The sequence below is a fragment of the Hemiscyllium ocellatum genome, chromosome 7 (genome assembly GCF_020745735.1).
Source record: "Hemiscyllium ocellatum isolate sHemOce1 chromosome 7, sHemOce1.pat.X.cur, whole genome shotgun sequence".
Taxonomy (NCBI): Eukaryota; Metazoa; Chordata; class Chondrichthyes; order Orectolobiformes; family Hemiscylliidae; genus Hemiscyllium; species Hemiscyllium ocellatum.
In genome coordinates, this window is record NC_083407.1 from 35,307,972 (window position 1) to 35,333,891 (window position 25,920).

The 25,920-nt window shown below is 41.3% G+C and overlaps 1 protein-coding gene across 1 annotated transcript in view; it reads left to right on the top strand.

Annotated features, from left to right (window-relative positions):
- The window catches only part of LOC132817331 (low-density lipoprotein receptor-related protein 1-like), a 1,680,787-nt gene that overhangs the window by 1,300,508 nt on the left and 354,359 nt on the right, over window positions 1-25,920 (top strand). Inside the window, exon 43 of the mRNA XM_060827740.1 lies at window positions 17,523-17,712. Within this exon, the coding sequence (XP_060683723.1) occupies window positions 17,523-17,712 (190 nt within the window). The remainder of the gene's footprint in view (window positions 1-17,522; window positions 17,713-25,920) is intronic.

A 25,920-nucleotide genomic window follows, 5' to 3' on the forward strand; every position in this document is an offset into this window, starting at 1 on the left:
TGTTGTTGGACCTGCATTGACCTGGCATTTCTTGATGCTGAAGAGGAGTTCCTCCTGACTAGCTGCCACCATCCGTGAGCAAAGATTTTGTTTGTGTTTCATCTTTGGCTTTGCGCATCATGGCACTCTCGTTAATGATACACACAGATCCAAGATTATTATTTGTAATTCTGTCCATATGTGGTTGGAACAGATCAGGACCAACAGATAGACCAAAAGGTAGTGTTAGGAAGCAACATCTTCCAGATGGCCTTCTGTAGGTAATTATTTTGTGAGATTTCATTACCAAATGAATTACCTAACATTAGTCAAAACTGAAAGAACTGCTGGTGCTGTAAATCAGAACCAAAAACAGAAATTGCTGGAAAAGCTCAGCAGGTCTGGCAGCATCTAAAGAGAAAAATCCGAGTTAATATTTGAGTTAAGTGACCCTTCCTCAGAACTTAAGAACTTTAACTTTGATTTCTCTACACAGATGTTGTCAGACCTGTTGAACTTTTTCAGCAAATTCTGTTTTTGCAATGAGCATTTGTGCTTGGCATCCAACTTGCAGAAGAATTTAGCTCCTTTATAAATTTGGCATTATATATTTCTAATATTAGAATTCTATGAGGCCCACTCTTGAGAAAAATGAATAGACTTCTTTTGTCTAAACATACCCTAATTGTACTACTTTGCTTCAGAATGCATGCAGTAGAACTGCACTAATCTGTGTGCAAATTTTCATGGAAGTTTGTGACATTGCTCTTTATATTATCCAGCTCACTTTTATTGTTCTTTTGAATACTGTCTTTTTTGGAGAGTTTGCTGATGGAAGTACATTTTCACTGAAGTTTTCCTTGAAGTTTCCTATGACATTAAATCCGTCTGGGTAAAATGGTTGTAAGCCCTGCACTGACTCAATGTGAATATTTTTGATCTGTTGTATCGGTGATCTCATCAATGATCACAATGTTGAGTTTCATGCAACTCAATAATTCTTCTATTGCTGATCAACTCACATCCACCAAGTACAATACTTTTTGTTTCCATGCTGAGTTGCAATAGTTACTGAAGATGTGGGAGCCATATATGCATCTAATTTTAATGTTGAAGTTTGTATCATTGACTTTCAAAGATCTAGATAACCACCCTTTAGAATTATGACTGATAAAATATTTGCAATTGCCCCTGTGTCCTAAATATGTATTTGCCATTTTTCTTTTGGCAAATGATGTTAATAGCCACAAAAGCTTCTTACCATTTGATTTCACGCATGCAATGTGTCATATTTACAATGATGTAAAACTTGCCCACCTTCTGCTTTAATTGTTTTGGCTCTGAGCCTTCATCCTATTCTTTCTGTGATTCTCATGGATATGCTCCTGTACCTGCAGGTCTCTGACATATTCCCTGTTATTGCTGCTAGTGTGCTGTACATGGTTGCACTCTATTATAGTCTTTGGTTGTATGTTTTGAGCCTTGGATCGAATAGTGTGGGTACAGTGTACTTGAAAAGCCCAAACAGGGTTATTAGCAGCCTTGACTATAATTTGCAATTACGATTAACCATGTATGCAACCTTTTACATAGAACATAGAACATAGAAAAATACAGCGCAGTACAGGCCCTTCGGCCCTCGATGTTGCGCCGGCCGAAGCCTACCTAACCTACACTAGCCCAATAACCTCCATATGCTTATCCAATGCCCGCTTGAATGACCATAAAGAGGGAGAGTCCACCACTGCTACTGGCAGGGCATTCCATGAACTCACAACCCGCTGAGTAAAGAATCTACCCCTAACATCTGTCCTATACCAACCCCCCCCTTAATTTAAAGCTGTGTCCCCTAGTAACAGCTGACTCCATACGCGGAAAAAGGTTCTCACTGTCAACCCTATCTAAACCCCTAATCATCTTGTACACCTTTATCAAATCTCCCCTAAACCTTCTTTTCTCCAATGAGAACAGCCCCAAGTGCCTCAGCCTTTCCTCATACGATCTTCCTACCATACCAGGCAACATCCTGGTAAACCCCCTCTGCACCCGTTCCAATGCCTCCACATCCTTCCTATAGTATGGCGACCAAAACTGCACACAAGACTCCAGATAAGGCTGCACCAGAGTCTTATACAACTGCAACATGACCTCAGGACTCCGGAACTCAATTCCTCTACCAATAAAGCCCAGTACACCATACGCCTTCTTCACAGCACTATTTACCTGGGTGGCAACTTTCAGAGACAACTGGGTGGCAACTTTTTCTCACCTGCTTCTTGTTAGACTGTGCATGGCAGTTGTCATATGTTTTACATTTGGTCCTTTACTCATTCACATATCAAGCTCTTGAAATGACACATCCCTTACAAAATTAAGACAGCTGGTATTACAGCTGGTATTACAACTTGAACAAGATATAGAAAAAAATATAGCCAAATGTTTTAGATGAGACAAAACAAGATGCAAATATCAGTTGTGAAGAGGATCCAAGAGGATTTGAATGGACTGAGTGAATGGGCAAGAACTTGAGAAGTGGAATATAAAGTGAAAAGTGTGAAATTTTGTGAAAAAAGACACAGAAACTCAGATAATTTCTTTAATGGTGAGGGATTGAGAAATGTTGAAGTTCAAAAGAATCTGAATGATAATTTTCATGAGGCACTAATAGATAGAAGGTAGGAAAACAAATAATGTGTTTCTTTTCGCCAGCTGGAAGTTTGATTACAAGAGTAAAATATATGAATGCAATAATGCAGAGACTTAGTGAGACGTTAAGGAAACTGGGACTGTGTTATCTAGAGTTTTGAGGAATGAGAGTTAATTTGATTGATTTCTGAATAGAAATGACATGAAGTGATATGGGAACAGTGGGGAAAAATAACACAAAGGTAAATGGTCTGTTTGAATGGTGGTCCAGTTCTGAAGAGCTGAAATGACCTACTTCTGCTCCTAATTCCCATATCCCTAAAATTGTTTGTTCTCAAATTCCTGGATTGTTTGTATAATTTAGCAAATGGTAAAACATGTTGTGGTGCAAAGGCTCCTATTATTTTTTAAATGAATACAGTCCAAGGAGCTAGTGAGGCATTATCTGCATTTCAACCTTTAGCTGAGAAATGGCATTGATGAATGAAGGGGCGGAGAGAAAGTCAGCCAGGATCCATTAAGGAGATTATTGTCCATTGATGCAGTCTCCATATATCATTTGCATTATGTCCTCCTCATTGTCAAAAATAGGCTGTTTTATCTGTGCAGGAATGTCAGCGAAGGAGTGCTTTGCTAGCTTGTGTAAAATGCTGATACCTCAGAGAATCTCTGGTCCATGACAGGCTGTGATTAGTTGGCCCCAAAAAGTGAATGGTAATTTGAAAAATTCAATGTAAGAGCGAAAATAATTCCCTTGCAGAAGTCAAGGGACCATAGCTCTTCTGTGCACTTTTTACAACATTTTAGTGTGTTTTTTTAAGGCAGAGTAATTAGTTAAAACTGTGCAGTGCATGTAACCTCTGCAAACATAACTACAGTTGTTTGTTTGAGATCTTTATTCTATTGTTTCGATATTCAAAGTGATAATATTACAATTATTTCTTAATTCTATTTTTCCAGTCCAGTATATGCATGATTTGTTCAGGGTTGATAAGTTTTCACTCATACCAATACATTAGATTTATCTGTGCTATGTTTTTGTTGTCATTTTTCTGCTTTATTATAAGTCAATCCAACGATGTTTATAAATATTTTGCTGCATTCTATAATCCCACTGCTTTGTTAATCTTAGCATAGCTGAAAATGTGTTGCTGGTTAAAGCACAGCAGGTTAGGCAGCATCCAAGGAACAGGAAATTCGACGTTTCGGGCATAAGCCCTTCATCAGGAATCTTAGCATAGCTTGTTTCAGAATCTGAGTTGTTGGTGCAGATTACAAATATTTGCAGCTCAAAATATGACCTGTGACTGACTTTTCTGAATACTTTTGCTGAACATTTTTAAAATTATGTTTCTACATATACATTAGGGACATAATAACTCTAGCTTCATATTGCCATTCTATGAGTCAAAATACTTCTTGTGAAATGCCAACATAAAGTACACACAAAAGCCTTCCAATTAGTCAAACTCTCTTTGATAACAATTTGTATTCAAATCAATTTCAAACAGATTCACCTGGGTTTTCTTCTTTTTGTAGAGGTTAAAATATAAGGAAAAATTCTATTATTTGATTGCAAAATGATGCTGATTCTCAGAATGAGCTATCATAATGGAGGCTTATAGTGGGTAGTGTCCAGACAGATGAAACCCCATAGTCACAACACCACAATAAGGATTATAATGATAATGCAGTGAAAATAATCATGTTGAGTGACATTTTAATTACAAAAAAGGAAAAAATGGCTTAAATTTTCTTTATCTGTTTATGGGATGAGGGTTTTGCTGACTAGGTCAGCATTTATTGCCCATTCGCAATTGCCCGTTTCAGCATCAGCCCCAGTGCTCTGGGTCTAAGGTCACTTGTAGGCTAGGCTTGGTAAGGATGGTGGTTTCCTTCCCTGAATGACATTAATGAACCGGATGGCTTTTATAACAATCGTCAAAGGATTCATGGTCACATTAGACTCCTAATTCCACATTTTTCCTTGTTTTCAAATTTCAACATCTGTTGTGGCATGATTCAAACCATGAGCTGGGTCTTTGAATTAATGGTCTCATGTTAATAGCACTAGTCCATTGTCTCTCCATAATTTAATTCATATGATAATATATTAGGATCTTCCAACATGCTTCACTCTAAATTATGGCCCAGATATTCTGATCAGGGTGGAAATCTTATTTCCCTCTCTGTTGGATTGAATTTACCCATTGAATCCTAGGTGTCTTTTGCACTGGAGATTCCTGGAGAAGGAACTCCTGTTATGAAACCGCCCAGGAATTCAGCAGCAAAAAGAATCAAGGTGTCAACTCTGTTCACTTTTGTAACATTCAGTTGCAATATTCCACCAAGTCAATCACTTCAGCAGCTCCAGTGAAAGGGTAAGTGTGTAAAATAATGATGGGGATAGAATAACAGTTGGTTCAGGATATAGGTAACAGTTTGTTCAGGACATAGGTAGCAGTTGGTTCAGGTAAGTAGAGCACAAGCTAAATGATCAAGTGCTTAGAGTAGACTGGGGTTATGGGGGATGCTGTTGATCTGGCTGTGGGGCTGGCTGCTGATTGTTGTCCAGAGAAATGTCAGGCCAGAGACTGGGGGACAATTGTCAGCTCCAGTGTAACACTGAATGTGGATAGTGCAGATGGGCCAATGAACAACAGAAGGGATGGGAAAAGACCCCAAAATACTCAGAAGTGGAAAAATAGAGAATTATAACTGAACATGTCAGCCTCTGAGCTTAGAGGAGAAAGTGAGGTCTGCAGATGCTGGAGATCAGAGCTGAAAATGTGTTGCCTCTGAGCTTAGTTCAAATCCAATAAGAGCATGAAAGTCCTCAACATGTTTGTTACTGAATCTAAAAGATTGCCTTGCATCTGAGAGGAAGTGAATGTTTTCACATCGCCTCAATATTCATTTTATCAGAAAGCTCTGATTCCTAATCTGTTTGAAAAGGAGGCCTTCAAGGATCTGAGATTCAGTTATCCACAACTGCTTTCAGCACATCTGCTGTTGCAACTGTTTCCCAGCATACTTCCAATGTTGTAGACATTGACTGACAGCATGTGGTGTTGCCATGAGAAGATGGGCTGAGCTCTACCCTGCTGCTGGTCATGTTGTCATGACTCCAGCAACTTGGGCATTTCTCTGCATGTGTCATTTAAGGTGGCAGGTTATGTTGAGACCATGATTAGAAGTGGGAATGTTAATTGACGATTACACTATTGTTCAGCATCGTTCGTGACACTTCAGAAACTGAAGGTTTATGTCGAAACGCTGTAAGACCGGAACAGTGTTCAGACCTGCACTGACAAGTGGCAGTTAACATTCATGCCAGAGAAGTGCCAGGCAATAATGATTTCTAACAAAAAAAGAGTGTAATCATTGCCTTTTGGTATTCAATGACATTACAATAGTTGAATGCCTCCCATCCCCACCCCTATCAATATCATGGGGTTACCATTGACCAAATACTGATCAGGATTTGTTATATAAAACAGCGTCTACAGCAGCAAGACAGAGACCAGGAATTGTATAATGAATGATTCACCTTTCCCCGCACCCCCAGCCCACCTCCACCCGCCCCCACCACCTCCCCACAACATGGCTGAAGTCAGGAGTGCTCTGGAATATCCCCTCTTGCCTGCTTGAGTCTAGCTCCAACAACACTCAAGAAATCATCCAGGGCAAAACAGCTCACTTGATTAGCACCACATCCACAAACATTTACTCCCTTCACTACAGAAAGACAGTTTTGGCAGTGTGTACCTTCTACAAAATGCACTACATAAATTCAGCAAGGCTCCTCAGTGGCATCTTCCGAATTCATGATCACAACCATGTAGGAAGACTAAGACAGCAGATATGTGGGATAATCATAACCTGCAAGTTACCCTCCAAACCACTCACTACCCAGACTTGGAAGTACTATTTCTTCAGTATCTCCGGGTCAGAACCCTGGAATTCTCTTCCTAATGGCTTTGTGGGTCAACCTGCAATTTCCTTATTAGATTAGATTACTTACAGTGTGGAAACAGGGCCTTTGGCCCAACAAGTCCACACCGACCCTCCGAAGAGCAACCCACCCAGACCCATTCCCCTACACCTAACACTACGGGCAATTTAATATTGCCAATTCACCTAACCCACACATCTTTGGACTGTGGGAGGAAACCAGAGCACCTGGAGGGAACCCACGTAGACACAGGGAGAATGTGCAAACTCCACACAGAGAGTTGAATTGAACCCAGGTCTCTGGCACTGTGAGGCAGCAGTGCTAACCACTGTGCCACCATGCCACCCCAATTTCCTTACCAAACTACTTACAAATTTGACTTGGCAACATATTACTATTGCTTCAGTGTCACTGGATCAAATCACTGGAATTCCCTCCCACTATCATTGTTGTTGGAGCGAAACCAAATGGACTTCTGTGCATCAAGGAGACATTTCACCATCACTTTCTCAAGAGTAAGTAGGAATAGACAATTAAATCTGACCCACTTAGTGAAGTCCACATCTCTGAATTACCAGAAAAGAATTTGAGATGTGAAAATTGACCTTATTTTGATTGCTTTTTGTCTCTGTGTGTTCAAGTGATAAAGGATGACGAGGTGCTTGAAGATGGGAGTTCTTGCCATTTTGCATTTAACCATATCACTTCAGCGACTATTCAGTGTTAGTTTGTGTCAACAGTCTATCAACTCCTCTTAAAATGTCCATTAGATGGAAGTTCAGTAACTGAATTAAAACTTCTTGGGTTCTTTCTTTAAAATGTGTAATATAAAGACATTTGAAAAAATGTTTTGTGATGCTTCTAATAAACATTTTAGTTTGAATTGGATTCAGTTATTTTCCCTATTTTCAAAATGTTAAAATCACCTTTCTTTGTAACCATTGAATGTGAGCATCCCCTGTACTAGTTTCAAGGTGACTTATTCAGAGCTAGCTTCTTATTCCCTCAAGCGATACAACAAAAAGGCATCAGCCTTATTATAGTGCACAATATACAAGGTTGTGATAATGGTCCCCTAACTTCACTATAAAAAACAATCATGGATGACAGCACTACATCCCTGGTGATATGTGATTTGGTCCGTTTACATCCTATGGATGTCTGTCTTCTCCATCTGTCTGTTTTTGTTAACTTTTAACAAGTTGGCTGGAGTGTTGCAATATTTTGCCAGTGTGTGCAAAATTTGACAAACAACAAAGTATGTGTGAACTTTCGCAAAGCTGTGCTGTGATAAGTCACCTGTGAATTGTAAACATCTAAATGTGATTATCGAAGTCCCACATGTACACTGAATGAATGTTCATAAGGTAGTATTTACCCATTTCAGCTAGTGCTTTCAGCCAAAATGAAATGGTTTCAGACCATAGCTTCTGTCACTTACAAAGAAAAATCGATAATAACTTAACAGCAACAGAAAAAGAACACAGACACTTAAAGATTTTGCATAGCAGGCATCTCATAGTCAACGTTTCTCTCATAGAGCTCCCACCAGTCAGAAATGGCAGATATGCAATTTTCTCTATGAAATACACTGAGAATGCACATGATATTCTCAATTCTTCCGCCGCCTTCGCCTCCGTGCCAATTCTTCCGCCGCCTTCGCCTCCGTGCCAATTCTTCCGTCGCCTTCGCCTCTGTGCCCAATTCTTCCGCCGCCTTCGCCTCCGTGCTAGTTCAACACGCGGCGAGATATTGAACAATTCTTCCGCCGCCTTCGCCTCCGTGCCTACTTTCACAACCAAGACTCCCGCCCACCCTCTGACGACCCCTTCTCCCGCCTCCAACACACCCCATCCACCTGGACACCCCGTGCTGGCCTCCTACCCGCCCTCGACCTCTTTATAGCCAACTGCTGCCGTGACATTAACCGACTCAACCTGTCCACCCCTCTCACCCACTCCAACCTCTCACCCTCAGAACGTGCAGCCCTCCACTCCCTCCGCTCCAATCCCAACCTCACCATCAAACCCGCAGACAAGGGAGGCGTGGTGGTATTTTGGCGCACTGACCTGTATACCGCTGAAGCCAAACGCCAGCTCGCGGACGCCTCCTCTTATCGCCCCCTTGACCACGACCCCACCTCCCACCACCAAACCATCATCTCCCAGACCATCCAGGACCTCATCATCTCAGGGGATCTCCCATCCACCGCCTCCAACCTCATAGTCCCACAACCCCGCACCGCCCGTTTCTACCTCCTGCCCAAAATCCACAAACCTGCCTGCCCCGGCCGACCCATTGTCTCAGCCTGCTCCTGCCCCACCGAACTCATCTCCCAATACCTCGACACGGTCCTGTCCCCTTTAGTCCAAGAACTCCCCACCTACGTTCGGGACACCACCCACGCCCTCCACCTCCTCCAGGATTTTCGCTTCCCCGGTCCCCAACGCCTTATTTTCACTATGGACATCCAGTCCCTGTACACCTCCATCCCCCATCACGAAGGACTCAAAGCCCTCCGCTTCTTCCTTTCGCGCCGCACCAACCAGTACCCTTCCACTGACACCCTCCTTCGACTGACTGAACTGGTCCTCACCCTGAATAACTTCTCTTTTCAATCCTCCCACTTCCTCCAAACTAAAGGAGTTGCCATGGGCACCCGCATGGGCCCCAGCTATGCCTGCCTCTTCGTAGGATATGTGGAACAGTCCATCTTCCGCAACTACACTAGCACCACCCCCCACCTTTTCCTCCGCTACATCGATGACTGTATCGGCGCTGCCTCGTGCTCCCACGAGGAGGTTGAACAGTTCATCAACTTTACTAACACCTTCCATCCCGACCTGAAATTCACCTGGACTGTCTCAGACTCCTCCCTCCCCTTCCTAGACCTTTCCATTTCTATCTCGGGCGACCGACTCAACACAGACATCTATTATAAACCGACTGACTCCCACAGCTACCTGGACTACACCTCCTCCCACCCTGCCCCCTGTAAAAACGCCATCCCATATTCCCAATTCCTTCGTCTCCGCCGCATCTGCTCCCAGGAGGACCAATTTCAATACCGCACAGCCCAGATGGCCTCCTTCTTCAAGGACCACAGACTCCCCCCAGACGTGATCGACGATGCCCTCCACCGCATCTCCTCCACTTCCCGCTCCTCCGCCCTTGAGCCCCGCTCCTCCAACCGCCACCAAGACAGAACCCCACTGGTTCTCACCTACCACCCCACCAACCTCCGCATACAACGTATCATCCGCCGCCATTTCCGCCACCTCCAAACGGACCCCACCACCAAGGATATATTTCCCTCCCCTCCCCTATCAGCGTTCCGCAAGGACCACTCCCTTCGTGACTCCCTCGTCAGATCCACACCCCCCACCAACCTAACCTCCACCCCCGGCACCTTCCCCTGCAACCGCAGGAAATGTAAAACTTGCGCCCACACCTCCACACTCACTTCCCTCCAAGGCCCCAAGGGATCCTTCCATATCCGCCACAAGTTCACCTGTACCTCCACACACATCATCTATTGCATCCGCTGCACCCGATGTGGCCTCCTCTATATTGGTGAGACAGGCCGCTTACTTGCGGAACGCTTCAGAGAACACCACCGGGCCGCCCGAACCAACCAACCCAATCACCCCGTGGCTCAACACTTTAACTCTCCCTCCCACTCCACCGAGGATATGCAGGTCCTTGGACTCCTCCACTGGCAGAACACAACTACACGACGGCTGGAGGAGGAGCGCCTCATCTTCCGCCTGGGAACCCTCCAACCACAAGGTATGAATTCAGATTTCTCCAGTTTCCTCATTTCCCCTCCCCCCACCTTGTCTCAGTCGGTTCCCTCAACTCAGCACCGCCCTCCTAACCTGCAATCCTCTTCCTGACCTCTCCGCCCCCACCCCACTCCAGCCTATCACCCTCACCTTGACCTCCTTCCACCTATCCCACCTCCATCGCCCCTCCCCCTAGTCCCTCCTCCCTACCTTTTATCTTAGCCTGCTTGGCTCTCTCTCTCTTATTCCTGATGAAGGGCTTATGCTCGAAACGTCGAATTCTCTATTCCTGAGATGCTGCCTGGCCTGCTGTGCTTTGACCAGCAACACATTTGCAGAGATGATATTCTTGGAGTCATATTCTATCATTATGTCAGTGACTGGGAGTGCTGTTGAAGTTACAGCTGCAGGAACATTATGAGGTTGATAGAACAGTAGATGGGTACAAACAAAATCAGGCCATTTGCTCCATCAACACCTACTTTTCTCAAAGACTTATCCGTCAAGACCTCATTTAAGTTAGCTAAATACGAGGTGCTGCATTTTAGGAAAGCAAATCTTAACAGGACTTATGCACTTAATGGTAAAGTCCTAGGGAGCTGAACAAAGAGACCTTAGAGTGCAGCTTCAAAGATCTTTGAAAGTAGAGTTGCAGGTAGATAGGATAGTGAAAAAGGTGTTTGGTATGCCTACCTTTATTGGTCAGAGCATTGAGTATAGGAGCTGGCAGGTCATGTTGTGACTGTACAGGATGTTGGTTAGGCCACTTTTGGAATATTGCAATTCTGGTCTCCTTCCTATCAGAAGGATGTTGTGAAACTTAAATGGGTTCAAAAAAAGATTTACAAGGATGTTGCCAGGGTTGGAGGATTTAAGCTAGAAGGAGGGGCTGAATAGGCTGGGGCTGTTTTCCCTGGAGAGTCGAAGGCTGAGAGGTGACCTCATAGAGGACTACAAAATCATGAGGAGCATGAATAGGATAAATAGACAAAGTCTTTTCTTTGGAGTGGGGGAATCCAGAACTAGAGGGCATAGGTTTAGGGTGGAGAGGAAAGATATGAAAGAGACTTAATGGGCAACTTTTTCATGCAGAGGATGGTGCGTGTATGGAATGAGCTGCCCAAGGAAGTGGTGGAGGCTAATACAATTACAGCATTTAAATGGCATCTCGATGGGTATATGAATAGGAAGGGTTCAGAGGGATATGGGCCAAGTGCTGGCAAATGGGACTAGGTTAGGTTGGGATATCTGGTTGGTATGGATGAGTTGGTCTGAAGAGTCTGTTTCCATGCTATACCTCTCTATGACTCTCCTCAATACCCCTGCTCCCCACACAGGTCACCTCACCCCCATCCCAATTTTAGCTATAATTTCATCTTCCCAGTGGGCAAACCCAGCATTTATCTCCTGTTGAATTCCACTGTCATAAACACTAATCTGGGGACTGCTTGTTATCGCAATCTGACCACTGCAGCTACAGATGCTGCTAAAATTACAGGGTTGCTGTGATATAATAAGATTCATGTAAATCATCATAAGGGAGTTGTTCATGTGACTCTGACATCAGTAAGAGAGAAGATAGCCATCTGGAATGAACATGGAAGAGAGAGAGATCTGAGACATTGTACTAGAGGGCTGCTTTTGATAAATTACTATGAACAGATCAAAATAAAGGGGTTTGACTGTAGTTATGGAACTAAAGAGCTTTACATAGAGATAAGGAGAATTATGGAAATATACAGTATAGTGCACACACTCATAGCCAGAGATATTCAGACTGATGTGTCATTGTGCAGGTAGCAGAATTGGTTTAAAGCATAAAATAAAGCACTGACTGCAAATCAGATTGCCTGACAGCTCTCTCAAATGAGACCTTCTCCTGAATGGAGTACAAAACCTAAGAACTAGGATCAGGAATAGGCAATTCAGTCTATCAAGTCTGCTCTGCCATTCCATACATGCTATCTCCTCCTTAAATTTACTCAATGTCCCAGCTTCTACCACACTCAGGGATAACAACTTTTATAGATTCACAACCCCTTGTGAAAAGTGATTCCTTCTCATTTATATTTTCAGCCTGTTACCTCTCATCCTAAAACTGTGGTCTGTCTTTGGAGATTGCCTGTCAAGTGGAAACATGCAGTCCACATCTACTTTTTCAATCCCCTTTAGTATTTTATATATGTCAATTACATCTCCTCTCATTCTTCCAAACTTGAGAAAGCATATGTCTGGACATATCTTCATAAGATAACTTTCATATCTCTGGAATCAATCCAGTGAATCTTATTGAATTTCTTCCAAAATAACTACATCCCTCCTTAAGTAAGATGACCAAGATTGTATGCAATACACCTGATGTGGTCTCATTTATACCCTGTACAGTTTCAGCAGCACTTCCCTACTCTAATACTCTATTCCTTTTGCCAAAACCCCCAAAATTCCATTTACTTTCCTTGTTACCTGCTGTGCCTGTGTACTAATTTTCTGTGATTCTTACATGAGACCATCCAGATCCCTCTGCACAGAAGCAATCTGAAGTTTCTCTCCACTAAATTATCTTTTTACTTGTCTATCAAAATGAACATGCTCGTCCATGTTAAGGTTCAGTATCCAAATATTGCTCCTTTTACCTAATTTATTCATGACCACTTTTAAGTTTTTTTTTATCTTCATTGTAATTTACATTCTCACCTATTTTAGAGCTATCTGCAAATTTGGCTATAATATCTTCTATCCCTGCATCCAAGTCTTCAATTTAGATTGTTAGTAGTTGTGGCACTGCCCATCAGAAAAAGATCCGTTTGTCCTGACTGTCTAGTTTCTACTGGTTAGCCAAACCTCTCTCCAAGTTAATATATTACTGCTAATCACATATGATCTTATCTTGTGTATTAATGTATTGTGTGGCACCTTATTGAATGCCTTCTGAAGTCCAGCAATATTATGTCTACACATTATCCACTTTGTAAATTACATCTTCAAAGAACTCTAGCAAATTAGTTAAACAGAATCTGCCCTTCAGCAAACTATACTATTCTGATGGATTATATTTTAACTTCCCAAATGCCTTGTTATTAATTTTTTTAAAGATTGGTCATGTGATATGGGTATCGCTGGCTAGCCAGCATTATTACCCATCCCTAGCTGCCGTTGAACTAATTGGCTTGCTAGGCCATTTCAGAAGGCAGTTGAGAACCTCCTGAATAATGGACCCTATTGATTCCTCAGTTACAGAAGTCCATTTTCCAGCCTCTCTCTTCAATGTATTCAATGATTGTAGGGACCAGCCTGCTAACTGAAAAGTTCTGCCCATAGGTTATGCTCAGCAAAGCTTTGTAGCAAAATATATCTCATTACACTTGCCTTTCGATATTGAACAGAAACGAAAACATGACTTCTGAAAATTCATCACATATTTTGACTGGCTGAGGAACTGATTTCTGTGACTAGTTCAGCAGTGATCTGAAAAATGCTATTACCAAAAAATATGCAATATGTTAACTGCACTGACACTATTAATGTGCAACTAATGTCAACAACTGACACTTTAACTCCTGTGGTATCTGTGTATGTACATAATGTAAGGATCACATCTTTTTTTAATCTTCTTGTGGTTTTATAAACAGGAGGTAGAAATGAGAAAGAACTGTTTTATAATTAGTGTTTGAACAAGTGGTTACAGTTTTTAAACCAAGTAATATGTGATCTATCATTGCAATGATTGCAAATGACTGTTTTAATAAGCAATAATTGAATATTATATTGTAGACAATCTGGAACAAAGACTGTACATTGTTGCAACTCTTGTTGTCAACAAGAAATTGGTTAATCTGTGGACAAGTAACAGATATCAATGACAGATACCTTTTGCTTCCCAAGAAGTCTACCAGAGGTTCTCAGGTAGATGAGCATCTTGGATGTGGAAACTTGTTACAGAACCAGAGAGTGAGTGTGAGAAAGAGAGAGGCAGAGAGAGAGAGAGATGGGAAAATAAATATGCAGACTTTCTCTCACCCCAGCAGGTGCCTCTTCTCTGCATTCAAAAACTCAGTTTATACCTGAAGAAAATCATCTACCTTTCCTGCTGCAGTTCTACAAGTTGTGACTTTAGAATTGAATTAGTGATATTTTTCAAGTGAATCACCATTCTGTATTACTCACAAGCCAATTGAAGCATCCAGAGAGAGAAAAGAATTTGAATAACATAGAGTCTGACCAGCTGAAGAAAAACAAGAAGCAAAGTCTGCTGAACTGATCTAGTATTTCTACATCTGCCAATAATCTATTTTCCCCTCTTGTTTGCCACTGTGCATGCATGTTTGTTAGGGGAATTTCATAAAGTTGAGATTGAATGGCGGAGTGGACTCGATGGGCCAAATGGCCTTACTTCCACTCCTATGTCTTACGGTCTTATGGAGAAGGGGACTTTAAGCTAGTAGTGTTATATGCCAATATTTATCTGTAGTTATAGTTTAATTACTTGTAATAAATAAGAATTACTGTTCAGTATAGAAACCTGGTCCATGTCTTCTACCAACCCTGGACTGAAAGTCAGCTAAATTGGGATATTGAATTAGTGAGTTTTGAGAACTCCAATAAACACAGTCCACCGATTTCTCAGCAACAAACCCAAACAAGCAGACAAAACACGTCCAGAAACCCTCACCACTCTCCCCTACATCAAAGACATCTCAGAAATGACTGCCAAATTACTCAGACCTCTTGGCATCATGGTAGCTCACAAACCCACCAACACACTAAAACAGCAGCTAATAAACTTGGAAGAGCCTACACAGATAATGAGCAAAAATAATGTCATTTACAAAATACCGTGCAAGGACTGTAACAAGCACTACATTGGTCAAACACGCAGAATACTAGCCACCAGAATACATGAACACCAACTAGCCACAAAAAGATATGACCCACTTTCACTAGTATCCTCACATACGGATGAGGAATGGTACACTTTGACTGGGACTACACATCCATCCTAGGACAAGCCAAACAAAGACGCACACGAGAATTCCTCAAAGCATGGCACTCCAACCAGAATTCTATCAACAAACACATTGAGTTAGACCCCATCTACTACCCTCTGAGAAAAGGAACAGGAAGTGACTTCACTACAGGAAATAACATCACCACAGGAAATGACATTACCAACCCAAAGAAACCCAAACATAAGCAGAAATTTTCAGTATTGCTTCGCATGAGACCCACTGACGATGTTACCTAGTAAGGTAATGAAACGTCTGGAAATGAACCTTTCAGCTCAGCGAGCAAACCGACATCTGGGATATTGAATGTATTTTTTTTAAAATGTGTAACATTTGGTGTGATTCTGGGAATAGCAGGTGTGCTTTATGATGTGTTACTATAATGAGTTGTAACAGACATGAGAGGCTCATTTTCAATCCCTCTATCTAACAAGAACAGTACATGGTAACAGGTTAACATTGAGGCAATATGATATGCACCATGTGTGTGCTGGTTTTTAACTGGCACAATTCTGCAGGTGAAGAGCTAACAAAAATGTAAAATACAGGTTCTGACAGGATCATTCAGTTTCAAGGCTATTCTCATATATTTTCCATTAGTTTGACTCTGGAGATGGCTTGACAAGGCTCGAAGATCAGCCAAAATTAAGGTCAAACTACAATTTTTAACCAATCCCTGAGATATTTAATGACTCTGCATACGACAACAGAAAACCATCTTATCATTCAGTGCAATACAGAGGATGTCAAATTCCATATAGCATTTAAAGACATTGTCGATTTCACTGATTCCATTAACTTAGATTGCAAAATTGTGATGTAAGTGCTTTTAGACATGACATTAAATTTCACCCTTGTTGAGAAATTTAGCAATCCTGCTATATGTAAGACCCATTTCTCAAGTAGATTCTGCAATGATTATAACATGTTGCCATAATTTTTTTAATTCTTTATATTTTCTCAACTACTTTAGCATGAAAGTTTTGTGATGTGATCACTTATTAATATTAGGGTTGTGTTCATTGAACAGTTACTATTTCCCTTTCTTGTGCCCTGTGGCTTTCATAAGGTGCTGACTGTTGATATCCTATGAGAGTACATAAGAATAAGGTAGATTTTAATCCTTTTAACAGCAGGGTTAATGCAGGTGAGAGGTAAAAGTCATGCCAAGTGCTTTCTTTCCTGCCACATTCACACCCGTATCATTTTAACTGATCTATTCCTGGCTTCACATTTGTCAACCAACATTGACAAGTAAAGTTCAAACTTAAAATCAAGTTCCAAAGATTTCAAACCCACTCTCATTGCATTTTAACTCCAGCTTATAGATGTCCTAACTCATGCTAATACTCATGTGATTATTGTCGCAGAGTTCTTGAAGTAGCATTTCCCATTTTTGGTTTCCAAAATATGGGTGTCACCGGGAAAGCTATGATTTATTAGTATCCCAAATGATCAATTCTCAATTATAATAGGTGGCCATCAAATGCAGTTCCCTGGACAATAGGATTTGTACTGTCCAGTTTATGGGGAGAGCTACCAAATTACTTCTTTCTTCCATGTATAAATGCCTACAACTCTTACTTATTTTTAAAATTTTGTACGGTAGCCATTTTCTGCCCCTCAAACTACATCAGGTAAAGAGGGTTGCAAGCAGAGGACCTCTCCCAGCACACAGTATCTACAGGCCAAGTTGCCTTATCTTTTGGTCTGAGGTAAGAAAGTGCTAATCACAAAGGCATTGAGGGACCAGTAATTGCAAGGAATGTCAGGATGAAAATTTCAGAGGTTGGTTACAGGTGAGCTTGTTGGGCCTCAAGCAATGTCCCTTATTGTGTCCTGCAAGCAAGGAAATACCAAACAGTTTTATTCAAACATTGAGTATTTCTTTAAATGGCAAATGGTACTCCATTGCTACTGAATATGAACCTATAGGCCTTCCACAGGGTGTACAGTGTTTGTCAGTTAGGATCATTATATGTTACAAAATTTGATGGCTTTCTGAGTTAGTACTATGGATGTTCGTATCTGCACAAGTCTGTATCCCATCATGCAAAACTTGCACAACTTCACACTTCCTTCCTATCTGTTTTCATGTGTAAACATGCAGGAACATGTAAACTGTGATTGACATTTTGATTTTAAATTCAACAGATGTAGGCTCAGTTGAGGGTTTGGCATATCACAAAGCCTGGGATACACTTTACTGGACAAGTTCTACAACCTCAACTATTACAAGACACACCATTGACCAAAGCAGGTTTGGAGCTTTCAACCAAGATATCATTGTTGCAATGTCTCCTAACGACCATCCTCATGTACTTGCATTGGATGAGTGCCACAAGTAAGAAGCTTTTTTGCCATTTTTTAAAAGTTCATTAGATCCATAATATGTAATTGCCATTTTGATACAATACTATTTTCTCATTGTCTAATACTTGCGTAAAGAGTGGACAATTTTTAAAAAATATATTATATCATTGTTGCTTTGTGTATTTTCACTTCATGGTATGTAGAAATTAAAATTTTTACTATACAGTTAAATTTGTGTATCATTCATAGAATCATAGAATCCCTACTGCTGCAGAAGCAGGCCATTCAGACCATCGAGTCATCCCGAACTTCCGAAGAACATCCCACCCAGCCCAATCGTCTCACCTTATTCCCGTAACCTTGCATTTCCCTATGTTCATTCAGCTAGCCTGCACATCCATATACTCTATGGGCAACTTAGCATGGCCAAATCCATTTAACCTGCACCTATTGGACTGTGGGAGGAAACTGGAGCACCGGGAGGAAATGCATGCAGATACAAGGAAAATGTACACACTTCACACTGACAGTTGCCCGAGGGGCGAATTCACACCCGGGTCCCTAGTGCTGTGAGAGAACATTGTTAACTACTGAGCCACTGTGCCAACCCTATTCTTCAACAAGAGAGCAAGAAATTGATCTGCTCTCAATTCTTTTGAATGATATTCTTGAACTTGAGACTGGATGTACACAAAAATTGAACTCTGTCTGTGACAAAGCAGTTTGTTTCCATTTCATGGTTCCTACAAATTAATTGGCTAAAATTCAGAGCTGCGGAATGTACATGTGTTTCACCGCTCTTTAATTACAAATTGAAACTTTAACAAATTACATTCTCACATAGCTCATGAAAACTTTTATTTCGACTATATCACCTTGATGGCATAGTACATTTCACAAATTGGGGTGTCCCCAGTTGGTAAGATCACAGAGTTGGTTTCTTCATGCTATTAAATCTTTAGTTTAAATCATGAAAAAAAAGTAAGCTAAAATTCACCCGTAATGAGTTCAATTGAAAATAATTAAAGTTTGGTAAGTTCTTCCAAAATCAAGCAAAGGCAGAGTTCACAACACTGTCAAGGAAAAATGTGGTTATGCCCCCTAGGATATATTGTCCACTTTTTAGACTTGGATACAAAGGTTTCTTTCAATACATAAGAAACAAACGAGAGGCAAAAGTAGACATTGGGCCACTCCAAATTGATGCAGGAAGGTTAGTGATGGGAGATGAGGAAATAGCTGAAGAACTTAATAAGTACTTTGCATCAGTCTTCACAGTGGAAGACATAAGTAATAACCCAACAATTAAGGAGAGTCAGGGGGCATAGTTGATTATGGTAGCCATTACAAAAGAGAAAGTGCTAGAAAAGCTGGAAGGTCTAAAAATTGATAAATCTCCTAGCCCCGATGGGCTACATCCTAGAGTTCTAAGGGAGGTGGCTGAGGAAATAGTGGAGGCATTGGTTATGATCTTTCAAAAGTTACTGGAGGCAGGGAAAGTCACAGATGATTAGAAAATCACTGTTGAAACCCCCTTGTTCAACAAAGGATCAAGACAAAAGATGGAAAATTATAGGCTGATTATAACCTCAGTAGTTGGTAAAATTCTAGAATCCATCATTAAGGATAAGATTTTTAAATTCTTGGAAGTGCAGGGTTGGCAAGTCAGCATAGATTTAGTAAGGGGAGGTCATGAATTCTTTGAAGAGGTAACAAATAGGTTAGACCAGGAAAACCCAGTAGATATTACCTATCTAGACTTCCAAAAGGCCTTTGATAAGGTGCCTCACGTGAGGTTGCTGGTAAGGTGAGGGCCTATAGTGTTTGAAGTGAGCGAATGGCATGGATTAAGGATTGGCTGTCTGACAGAATGCAGAGAGTTGGGATAAAAGGTTCTTTATCAGAATGGCAGCTGGTGACAAGTGGTGTCCCGCAGGGTTTAGTTTTGGGGCAGCAAGATGAAGGGATTGGGGCATTTTGGTGAAGTTTGCTGATGATACGAAGTTAGGTGGACTGGCAGATAGTACTGAGGAGGTGGGGAAGCTACAGAAGGATTTAGAGCTGAAAATGTGTTGCTGGTTTAAGCACAGCAGGTTAGGCAGCATCCAAGGAACAGGAAATTCAACGTTTCGGGCCAGAGCCCTTCATCAGGAATGAGGAGAGGGTGCTAGGCAGGCTCAGATAAAGGGTAGGGGGGAGGGACTTGGGGAAGGGGCAATGGAGATGTGATAGGTGGAAGGAGGTCAAGGTGAGGGTGATAGGCCGGAGAGGGGGTGGGGGCGGAGAGGTCAGGAAGAGGATTGCAGGTTAGGAGGGCGGTGCTGAGTCCAAGGGAATCGACTGAGACAAGGTGGGGGGAGGGGAAATGAGGAAACTGGAGAAATCCGAGTTCATCCCTTGTGGCTGGAGGGTTCCCAGGTGAAAGATGAGGCGCTCTTCCTCCAACCGTCGTGTTGTTATGTTCTGGCGATGGAGGAGTCCAAGGACCTGCATGTCTTCGGTGGAGTGGGAGGGAGAGTTATACAGAAGGATTTAGACAGCTTAGGAGAGTGGTCCAGGAAATGGCTGATAAAAGTCAACGTGGGCAAACGTGAGGTGTTGTACTTTGGAAAAAAGAATATAGGCATGACTATTTTCTAAAAGGTGAGAAAATTCATAAAGCCAAAGTATAGAGGGATCTGGGAGTGCTAGTCCAAGATTCTCTAAAGGTTAACTTGCAGGTTGAGTCTATGATTAAGGATGCGAATGTAATGATGTCATTTATCTCAAGAGGGTTGGAATATAAAAGCAGCGATGTGCTTCTGAGATTTTATAAAGCTCTAGTTAGGCCCCATTCAGAATACTGTGTCCACTTTTGGTCCCCACACTTCAGGAAGGACATACTGACACTGGAGCAGTTCCAGCAGAGATTCAGACAGATGTTCCCTGGAATGGTAAGCCTAACATACAATGAACGGTTCAGGATCTAGGGATCATATTTATTCAAGTTTAGAAAGTTGAGGGGAGATCTAGTAGAAGCTTACAAGATAATGCATGGCTGAGAAAGGGTGGATGCTGGGAAGGTGTTTCCATTAGGCGGGGAGACTAGGACCCGTGAGCACAGCCTTAGAATTAGAGGTGGTCAATTTAGAATGGAAATGAGGAGACATTTCTTCAGCCAGAGAGTGGTGGGCCTGTGGAATTCATTGCCATGGAATGCAGTGGAGGTCGGGACGTTAAATGTCTTCAAAGCAGAGATTGATAAATTCTTGATCTTGCAAGGAATTTATGACTACGGGGAAAGTGCAGGTAAGTGGAGTTGAAATGCCCATCAGCCATGATTAAATGGTGGAGTGGACTCGATGGGCCAAATGGCCTTACTTCCACTCCTCTCTCTTTTAGTCTTAAATCTTATAGTCTTATGATTAATGATCCAGGGACAAGGAGATAGAATAAAATGCATGCCTGACCAGAAACCACATTCATTTAGAGAACATATATACAGTGATAGCATTTTGCAAAGTCCCAAAATTAAGATATTGCTATTTAGGTGTAATTTGTTTCTCCTTTCTTGTATGATTTTCAGAATATTACATTATATTAAACTTAACTTTCAGATATAATGCTAAAAACATATTGTTTCATCCATGAAGCAACCCAGTTTGAAAAAGACTGGGCACATCAACCCATTTTAGAAACTGTATTTGTGTGAAAATTATCCGTGCTTTCATTTTGTTTTAGTCAGTAGCATTGAAGTAAAGATCTCAGTTAAAGTATGTTGTTTAAAGTTCATTTTTCAATGGGTAGCGGTTTTTGAATGAGAGAGACTATTTTCCATTTGTTGCTTACAAATTAATATTTCCTTGTTATCTGCTCTGTTGCTCAAATGCAACTCTTATTAATAGGTTCACATATGTATTTCTGGTTCACGTTTAAATATGGTTAACTTTTGTAAAATGGGTGCAAAAATATTTTTGAGAGGAGGCTGTGTTTCAGTTGGCTACATTCTTGTCTTTGAATCAGAAAATTCTGGTTCAAGACCTGTTCTGAGATGGAGGTTGACCTCCTAAGCAACACTATTAAATTGCTGTGCTGCTGGAAATGCTGTTTTTCACGAGATGTTAAACCAAAACCGCACCTCTCTCTGAAGTGAATTCAAAAGATCTTTAACCCTACTTTGAAGAAAAGGACAGTTATCCAAAATGTATTCCTCAAACACCAAAACGTAAAACTGATTATCAGATTATTATCATGGTTCACTACCTTGGAGTTTTCTGTGTACAAATTAGCTGCTTATTTCCTGTATTACAACAGTAACAATGCTCAGTAAAATCATTCATTGGCTGTAAAGTGTTTTGCAACTTTCTAATATTGTTAAAGCTGGAGCATAAAAACTAGTCTTAATTCTTATTGCTCACTTTGCATTTAGTGTATTGATTTAAACAAAAATCTAATTGTGGCTTTCACAAATAATTTGTATTGTGATTGTACTCATGATATGTTGAGCCGTAGAATTATTATGGCACATCAGAATTCCCACTTCCATTACAGTTTTCTGTAAAATGAACCAATCAATCCCAGATAGAATTATATTATTTCTAATTGTCTCCACACCTCTGCAGAAGTTATATTCCTTTGGTTTATATTAATGGAATATGAATGCGATGCAGAACTACTTTTTAATTAGGAATTAGCTGCATTCTGTGGGAATGATGCATTGAAAATTCAAACATTCTTTGCAACCCAATTTGCATTCAATAAGCTCAGAGTTGAATTGTTTCCTCTCTGATGTCTGTGTCTTGTATTAATTGCTCTGGTATTGAGTCTATGGTGTAAATCTGTGTCGGAAATTTATGATAATTTACAGTATCACTCATAAAGCTAAACTAAAAACTGTAGGAAATGGGCATATGCAATGTTTACTGACTGCTTCAGTTCAGCTCACTGTTGTAGCTCTTTCATGTTGTAATAGATTCTACTTCATGTTGATAAAACATATGCAATGCGCTTCAAGTTTTATTTGTCATCCTTTCTTGAAAAGAACATGTTTTATAATCCAAAGCACAAGCATTCAAAATGTTTGTAAGTCAGCATAAAGATAGCCCCTAGTTCTAAAGCAGAGCTATACATTGATCCAAAAAAATCATATTGCAATTTTTCTTGGATATGGGGAAAAAAGGTCAGTTTTCTAAATTAAGTAATATTTTTGTATATTTTGCTATCATCCTATTGATGTCTCCTTCCTGTATTGAATCAAATTAGATCTAATGGTCTAGATTAAATAAATAATCAATAAAATACTGTACAGTTCCATGATTGGAGTTTTGAGTCATAGAGTCAAATGGCATAGAAACAGTCCCTTTGGCCCACCATGTCTATACTGATCAACAAACATCAAACTGCAATAATCCCATTTACCTACACTTGGCCCAGAGCCTGCTGTGTCCTGGAATTTTAAGTGCTCATCCAGATGCTTCTTAAATGGTAGAACATAGAACATAGAAAAATACAGCGCAGTACAGGCCCTTTGGCCCTCGATGTTTCGCCGACCCAAGCCCACCTAACCTACACTAGCCCACTATCCTCCATATGTCTATCCAATGCCCGTTTACATGCCCATAAAGAGGGAGAGTCCACCACTGCTACTGGCAGGGCATTCCATGAACTCATGACTCGCTGAGTAAAGAATCTACCCCTAACATCTGTCCTATTACTACCTCTCCTTAATTTAAAGCTATGCTCCCTCGTAATAGCTGACTCCATACGTGGAAAAAGGTTATCATTGACAACCCTATCTAAACCCCTAATCATCTTGTACACCTCTATCAAGTCACCCCTAAACCTTCTTTTCTCCAATGAAAACAGCCCCAAGTGCCTCAGCCTTTTCGCATACGATCTTCTTACCATACCAGGCAACATCCTGGTAAACCTCCTGTACATCCGTTCCAGTGCCTCCACATCCTTCCTATAGTATGGCGAACAAAACTGCTCACAATACTCCAGGTGCGGCCGCACCAGAGTCTTATACAACTGCAACATGACCTCAGGACTCCAGAATTCAATTTCTCTACCAATAAAAGCCAGTACGCCATATGCCTTCTTCACAGCACTATTTACCTGGGTGGCAACTTTCAGAGATCTGTGTACATGGACACCAAGATCCCTCTGCTCATCCACACTACCAAGTATCTGACCATGAGCCCAGTACTCCATCTTCTTGTTACTCTTACCAAAGTGAATCACTTCACACTTACCTACATTGAACTCCATTTGCCACCTTTCTGCCCAGCTCTGCAGCTTATCTATGTCCCGCTGTAACCTGCCACATCCTTCCTCACTGTCAACAACTCCATCGACTTTTTGTATCATCCGACCTTCTAGCCCCTCCTTCAGGTCATTTATAAAAATGACAAACAGCAATGGTCCCAAAACAGATCCTTGCAGAACACTGCTAGTAACTGCACTCCAAGATGAACCTTTACCATCAACTACTACCCTCTGTCTTCTTCCAGCCAGCCAATTCCTAATCCAAACCTCTAATGCACCCTCAATGCCATACCTTCGTATTTTTTTCAGTAGCCTACCATGGGAAACCTTATCAAACGCCTTACTAAAATCCATATACACTACATCTACCGCTTTACTCTCGCTCACCTCCTTAGTCACCTTCTCAAAGAATTCAATAAGGTTTGTGAGGCACGACCTACCCTTCACAAAACCATGCTGGCTATCCTTGATCACATTATTCCTATCCAGATGTTCATAAATCCTATCCCTTACAATTCTCTCTAAGACTTTGCCCACAACAGAGGTGAGACTCACCGGCCTATAGTAACTAGGGTTATCCCTACTCCCCTTCTTGAACAAGGGAACCACATTTGCTATCCTCCGGTCATCTGGCACTATTCCTGTCGACAACGAGGACATAAAAATCACAGCCAATGGCTCTGCAATCTCCTCCCTTGTTTCCCAGAGAATCCTAGGATAAATGCCATCAGGCCCAGAGGACTTATCTATTTTCACCCTTTCCAGAATTTCCAACACCTCTTCCCTACATACCTCAAAGCCATCCATTCTAATTAATTGTGACTCAATATTCACATCAGCAACAATGTCCTTTTCCTGAGTGAATACTGATGAAAAGTATTCATTCAGTGTCTCTCCAAACTCTTCAGCCTCCACTACTATCCTTGACTGGACCTATTCCTACCCTAGTTATTCTTTTATTCCTGACATACCTATAGAAAGCCTTTGGGTTTTCCCTAATCCTACCAACCAAGGGCTTTTCATGTCCCCTCCTTGCTGCACTTAGCTCTCTCTTTAGGTCCTTCCTGGCTACCTTGTAACTCTCAATCGCCCCAAATGAACCTTCACGCCTCATCTTTACATAGGCTGCCCTCCTCTTTAACAAGGGATTCTAATTCCTTATTAAACCATGGCTCCCTTACATGACCCTTTCCTCCCTGCCTGACAGGTACATATTTATCAAGGACACTCAATAGCTGCTCCTTGAACAAGCTCCACATATCAATTGTGCCCTTCCCTTGAAGCCTAATTTTCCAAGCCACGCATCCTAAGTCATGCCTCACCACATCCTAATTTCCCTGCCCCCAGCTATAACTCTTGCCCTGCAGTGCAAACTTATCCCTTTCCATCACTAGAGTTGCAAGAGCACCTGCCTCCACCATCAACTCAGGCAGAGTGTTCCATTTATCAATTATTTTCTGGGTGAAAAAGTTTTTTTTTTAACTCTCGTTAAAGGAATCAAACAAGAATCAAAAATCAGTGTTGGGACTTTTGTTAGTTGTTATGTATGTTAATGACTTAGATGTGAATCTCAAAGATATAATTTATAAGTCTGCAGATGACAAGAAAATAGTTGATAGTGAGGAGGATGGTGTCAGGCTACAATCTGCAACCTAAATTGATCAGCTCATAAATTAGAGCAACAGCAGAATTTAATCCTGAGAAGTGTGAGATGATGCATTTTGGGAAGTCGTATGATATACACGATGAAAGGTAGATCCCTGAAGAGTGCTGAGGAACAAAGGAATCTTGAACAAGGAACATTGACAGAACTTAAACTGCTTTTCTTCTTCAGTTAGTGCTTTGGTTTAACTAATGTCTACCTGCACTTTTAATTGGAGCTTTTCTTCAATTGTGTGTCTGTTGGCCTCAGTCCCACTCCCAAATGAGCGCCGAGGTTCTGCCCAGTCTGGAGAAGGAGGCTAAAATTCATAACCTTCTGACTCAAAGGTGA